At 41.5% G+C, this 6000-nt stretch overlaps 1 protein-coding gene across 2 annotated transcripts in view; it reads left to right on the top strand.

The window, feature by feature from the left end:
• The first annotated feature begins 2631 nt into the window (after window positions 1–2631).
• ANGPTL5 (angiopoietin like 5) overlaps window positions 2632–6000 on the top strand; it is a 448401-nt gene continuing 445032 nt past the window's right edge. Inside the window, exon 1 of one of the 2 annotated variants that reach the window (XM_069640373.1) lies at window positions 2632–2916. In XM_069640373.1, the coding sequence (XP_069496474.1) occupies window positions 2818–2916 (99 nt within the window). In that variant the 5' untranslated portion in view covers window positions 2632–2817. The remainder of the gene's footprint in view (window positions 2917–6000) is intronic. The other variant, XM_069640374.1, reaches the window with a different exon arrangement.

The following is a 6000-nucleotide window of genomic DNA, read 5'->3' as shown; positions in this document are numbered from 1 at the left end:
GAGAGATGGCATATCCTTAGTGTGGCCAGCAAAAGGCAGATAGGCCTGGGAACACAGCTGTGACTCAAGTTTCACTCCTGATGGGGGGTAGTTGCCAGGCAAAATTGGAATCTCTTTAAGCCAGTTTTTTGCTACATGTCATTTCTGTTCCCCAGTTTTCTGCATTCAAATAAAACTAAACATTTTTACATATGCAGCTAGAATGCTGATTCTAAGTTTAAAACTGTGACATTTAAACAATTGAAACCTACGTGACACTCAAAAGTAGGTCACTCAGTCAATTTAAACATTTAGATTTTTAGCGTCTTTCAGTCCAAATTTACTTAAACTGCTGAAATCCACAGCTCAGCCAGTCTTGTTATAAACCTTCAAGTCACTTCAGAATCTAACTAACTACATTGGATCCACCTCTCAGTAAGTCTTTCTTTGGCTTGCCTTGGGTTCATTTATTCAGTTTTAAACAAAAAGTAAAATCTGGTGTTGTTTTAAAACGCCGGCTTTCTGATAGTGGTGAGTACTGGTACTGCACCCCTTTTTGGGATTTAAGAAAATGAATTCCCAACAGTTATGGGTTTGCTTTTGGCAATCAGCATTGCCATTCCCAATGGTTTCAGACTACTGTGTGGGTAGTCCAATGGTGGTTTTAGGCAGTGTCCTTCTGTGCCCATAACATCGGCAAAAATGAGTGGCAGCCTATTCTTCATGCATTTCCCTGTGCATTTTCTGGGAAGCTCTGGCCATCATGATGTTTTCCATGTCAGTACTGCACAGTTTTGAGGTAGGGCTTGGATGCGTGGATAAAAACATCCCACACCGTGTGCTGGTTTGCCCTATTCGATTCCATGAATACGAGTTGTAGGCGAGCGTGTGGGCGTTCCGCGCACTTGCCTCCTGTACTTCCCCCGTGACGCCCATATTTTCACGCGTTCCCCATTCCGAGTGTTACGCCCCGTGTTCCACCTACTTTTGTTATGTGCACTGCGCTATGTGCGATTTCACTGTGGCCGTGGCGCACGCCGTTGGATGACCTGTGCGCCGGCGTGCGCCGTGCACTTTTTCAGTGCACATCCAATATTTTTCTCGCGCACAGACTTCCATGAATCGATGTGCGCTGGTTTCCCTGCGATTTTCACACTTGCACTGCGATTTGCACGTTTTGGCACCTCTGCGCCGGAATTTTCGCTGCACATTAATTCCATGAATTGGCCTGCTATTTGTGAAATAATAGACATCATTGCACAAGGCTGTATTGGAACTTATCAAAGCTAAATGGGGGCCAAAATAATGGTGAAGTGCGCTGATTAAGTGCTTTTTTTTCCTCCAATAAAAAAAGTGCAAAATATGCAACATGATTTGCGGTATATGCACCAACTCTGTCCCCAAACTAGACAAAGTTTGTAACAAGCAAACCCTACTTGCATCCCATTGTGGCCTCCAGAAGATGCTGAAACACACATGAAGTCGAAAGCATTGCAATAACTATTATCCAATTGTTTGCTTTCCCAATATCTTTAACTTGTAAATACTGCTGCTTCTGCAATTTGCACAATCAAGAATGTAGCCGATCACCATGCATTTTCCTCTGTAAGGGCGCTGACTGTGTGGTTAGTTCTCAGTAACAATGTGCAAATTGAACCTGTATCCTGTGTTGTGTGTTGAATTAGATGATAATAATAAACAGAGGAACATTTTTATAAATAAAATTAATTAAAACCTTCTCTCCAATTTCACTACAGCCCAACTTCCTGTGAGCCTCCTCAGTGGGAACATTTCCCTGACTGCTTCTAAGGTTTTAAAACAGTTGAGTTAGAAAGGGAGATAGAATTCTCCAATTTGGCGAATCTCTCAAAACGTGACTTTTTCAACACCTAACACAGACTAATCCCAATGGACGTACAGAACGCAACTCACAATAATGCACAACGGTTAAAAGATGCCAGCCCGAACACTGGCTACCCAAACCTTGTACAGTGCTCCTTTGCTCTCCAGCTGTTTCCGCACTTTAAACAATAAAAATAAAAAGGGAGCGATTTATGATCCGTTTCAAACACCTACTCGTTGAACTCACGTATACTTCCGGTATAGGACAGCTTGTTAAAAGGTGTTAGGGAATTCTCAAATTCTAAATGTATTGATTGTACAATGTTTTCTGCATGTTATGAAATATTTCTACAGCTCTCCATATACTCTTTACTATATATTTAACATATGTATCATTCTTGAATTGAGGATATCACTTTCGCCAACAGATCTTTGAGGCTATGGCATGGGCGATTGACACATGTCGCATAACGGAGCTGGACTTTCCTCTGCAGGCAGACAGAGGCTGTTAACAGAGACTTGAAAGTGGACACCATGGGCACAGGTCGATGGCAACATTATCTGTCACTCTCCTGTGCAGCGCAACGATGTACAGACGATGCACATCTGGAATATTTGTACTTTCAAACAATGTATTCTTGTTGCTCAATGTACACATGTTTAAAGTAGAACAAATCCACAGTACAGCTGTTGATAATTTGAACTCCAATGTGTTACTTGTAAAATGAGTTAAATGGCAATTCTTTCGGCGCCTACACACAGTGCTTTAAAGACCGCATCGTATGAATAGCTCAGCATTTCAGAAATTAAAGCATATTTGATTAAACCCAGGCGTTTCTGTGTTGAAGAGCTGGTTGCAGTGCACACTACAGCAGTCCCCGAGTCTTTAACTCGAGGATCGGCGGTGTGCAGCTTGGAGTGTGCTTCACCCGCACTTATCGCAGCGTGTATCCGGGTGACAGACTTTGTCCATCATCTCTCTCAGGTGAAAGAAAGATGGCGCAGCTCTCTGCGACCATGCTGCTGTTTGCAAGCCTGGTGCTACGAGGACTGGAGACAGTCGTGGGCAACAACCTAACCAACCTCTCTTCCACGGTAAGTAAGGGCACTTTTATGTATTACATTTAATTTCTGACGAGTCGAGTACTTGCAATTAAGAGCAAAGTGGAAATTATGTCATATTATAGTCGCTATGCACTGATTATGCAGACTTAAACCAAACTGGTTGCGAACAAAACCACAAGGTACACGTTTCATGATTAATATTGTTATGCAATTTAAATGTACCGTAAAAATTAACTTTAACGACGCCACTATTATTGCCAGTGTACAACCTTGTCAAAAGTAACATGCATATGGGGTTTTTACAACAGTTATTACTCACTATTCCAGAATTGCTACTGCAGAAACTCTTCCAACGCAAAACGTGTTTGTACTTGCTTTGCAGCGACTGTTTACTTTTCAGCGCAGTTTGTTTTCGGAATGACTGCAGACGCCATTGGCTCACTTACTAAGATGTCAAGAGATGGGCCAACGCGTTGCCGTGTTGACCAGGCACACGCCCTTTTAGTTACCCATTTTCTGTGCGCAGGGACTGGTCTTCTTCAAATAGTGCTGTACCTATCCTGCTTCAGTTTCGCTAAAGACTGCTGACTACATTAAGTGACTCAAATAATGTTAAACTTTCCATTGGTCTTCCTTCTTCTTTAAAAAAAATAATAATATGGGTTTAGAGGTTTGTTTGCTAGATAAATAAGATATTCTTAAAATGTTAAACTTACTATATAAATAAAACAAACATTGGCAAAGACAACAGTTTTTGTTTTAGTGTAGGTATGGTATATGCCTTCATCAGCCACGAGCATAATGGTATTCAGTGGACATTAGATGGGAATAGCTGGAACCTGGCGTGTTGACCTGGCCATATGATAGCAGTGCCTGACTGAGATCTCTCTAATACCTATGCATAAGCCAAAACTGTTGGCTTTGGCAAAGCTTGTTTCATTAACAGGACCAGAGTGAAAGGGAACATATACATTAAGGGGATGAATGCACACTATGTAAAGACATTTTTATTTCACCAGTATCACAATTTAGAGCTGCAATGAAGCCATTTACCCTCAGCACACTGCTTAGAAATAACACTGTCAGGCCAATGCGTGATGTTACTGCTTGAAATAGCTAGTTTAAAGATGTCACAGTAAGATGTGCTTTGAGTGGGGGAGGGGAGGGTAGTGGGAGGGAATGACCATAGGGATTACTATGGCCATGGGCAGTCAACGGGTGGCCAAATAACCAAATGCCTAGAAGCAGTGTTTCCCCCCTCGCGTGTTTTCTCCCTCCTAGCTGAACTCCCATGCAATAGTTTCAGCTTATAGGTGGCACTTAAGCACCACCTAATATCAAAACTTAACAGACATGGGCTTTGGAAGCCAAGTTTAAGTGGCTCTAACAAGCAGTATACTGAATAATAGGGCATTGAGAGGCAGCGTCCCCCGTGGACGTAAAAAAAACAGATCCATGTCACTCTACAAGGGACAATCAAAGAAGTTTGCACTTTAGACTCAAAAACAGAGAAGACCAAAACAAACGAATAGGAAAATGAAGATTGCAACAATAGTTTTAAGGCACAATTGCACCTAATTGCACTAGCTGTTGTAAGGCCAGCGATGTCAAATAAAGTTGTTTGCAAAAGAAGTTAACTCGTTTCTTGTGATTGTTGTTGATTATGTCACAGTAATTGAATTTAGTGTTTTACTCTTTTTGTTAGATCTGCATTAGTGAACAATTTGTTTGGTAATGTTAAAATCTTAATTCACATGAGATGTTGATCCCATTGTCTGCAATTTCAATCACCAATGAGATGTACGAGTATTGCCTTGTTAATCAAGGACTGCCTTGGTATGTGTGAGGAAGCACAGACTACATTTCAATACTTTCTACAGTCAGTGGTGGCTGGCATTTGTTTAATTGGAGCGGCCTAAACCTTTCCCATGCGTATGTGGGTGCAACTGAGCATGGCAAGGTGACTTGAACCAATTGCAGGGTGAGGGGACTCTCCCCCAACAACATGTTTAAAATGGGTTATTAAATGGGCTAAAACGGTGCAGTTTACATAACACATCCTGTGAAAAATGGCTAAAAAGCCATACAGTTCACAAGGTTTTTAGCATAACACATACACAATCAATAGAAGCTAAGTTAACAATAATGAACAGGAGCATTTTACAACACATTTTCTTGATGCATTTGCCCTCAATATGTACCGGTATTCTTCCAGTGTAAAACCATGTTCAATCTTGCTATTCTCTAAAAGCCCATGCATGCTGGCTGCACCAATATATGCCAGTATTCACGCAGAAGGAACATACTAATGGCTTCATAATGTCAGAAATGGAACTATAAGAAAACATATCAGTGCTGGTTCTGGTGATATTTGTCAGTAACCCCTTGTAAGAACATGCTCTTAAACCCACAATGGAAGTAAGAAATGTCATGCCACTGAAGGGAACCAATGTAGGCCAGTATGGACACTTAAAAGAATCATCCTGTTGGTTTTGCCTATGCTGCCAGTAAAACATGCCATGCCACTGTAAGAACATGGTGCATTCTGGCTACACCAATGTAGGCTCTTATGCCCATGTAAGAACACTCCTTTTTGTTGGCTTTGCCTATAGACCCAGTAAAAAAAGATCATGCCACTTTAAGAAAACATGCTGATACTGGCTGCACCAATGTAGACCAGTACAGTTAGATACAATGCTATCATACTGGCTTTGACCATAAGGGGAGTAAAACATATCTGGCCACTATACTAAAATGTGTCCAGACTGGCTGCACCAATCTAGGCCAGCATGGCCATACAAGAACTCTTATCATGCCCATGATGCCAGTAATACATGTCATGCCACTGTAAGGAAACATGCCCAGACTGGCAGCAGCAATGCAGGCTATTATGGCCATAAAGAAACACTCATGATGTTGGCTTTGCTCATAATTCCAGTAAAACAATGCCACAAAAAGAAAACAATTTTGTTCACACTGGCTGCACCAATGTAGGTCAGTATTGACATGGCAGGAAATTCATTGTGTTGGCCTTGCCCATACCATAAGTAAAATATGCCATGTCACTGTAAGAAAACAGATCCATATTGGCTGCAAGGGCAGCCCTCATCTCCT

The sequence above is a fragment of the Ambystoma mexicanum genome, chromosome 7q (genome assembly GCF_040938575.1).
Source record: "Ambystoma mexicanum isolate Mex_15411 chromosome 7q, UKY_AmexF1_1, whole genome shotgun sequence".
Classification (NCBI taxonomy): domain Eukaryota; kingdom Metazoa; phylum Chordata; class Amphibia; order Caudata; family Ambystomatidae; genus Ambystoma; species Ambystoma mexicanum.
This window is presented reverse-complemented; position numbering and strand designations above follow the sequence as displayed.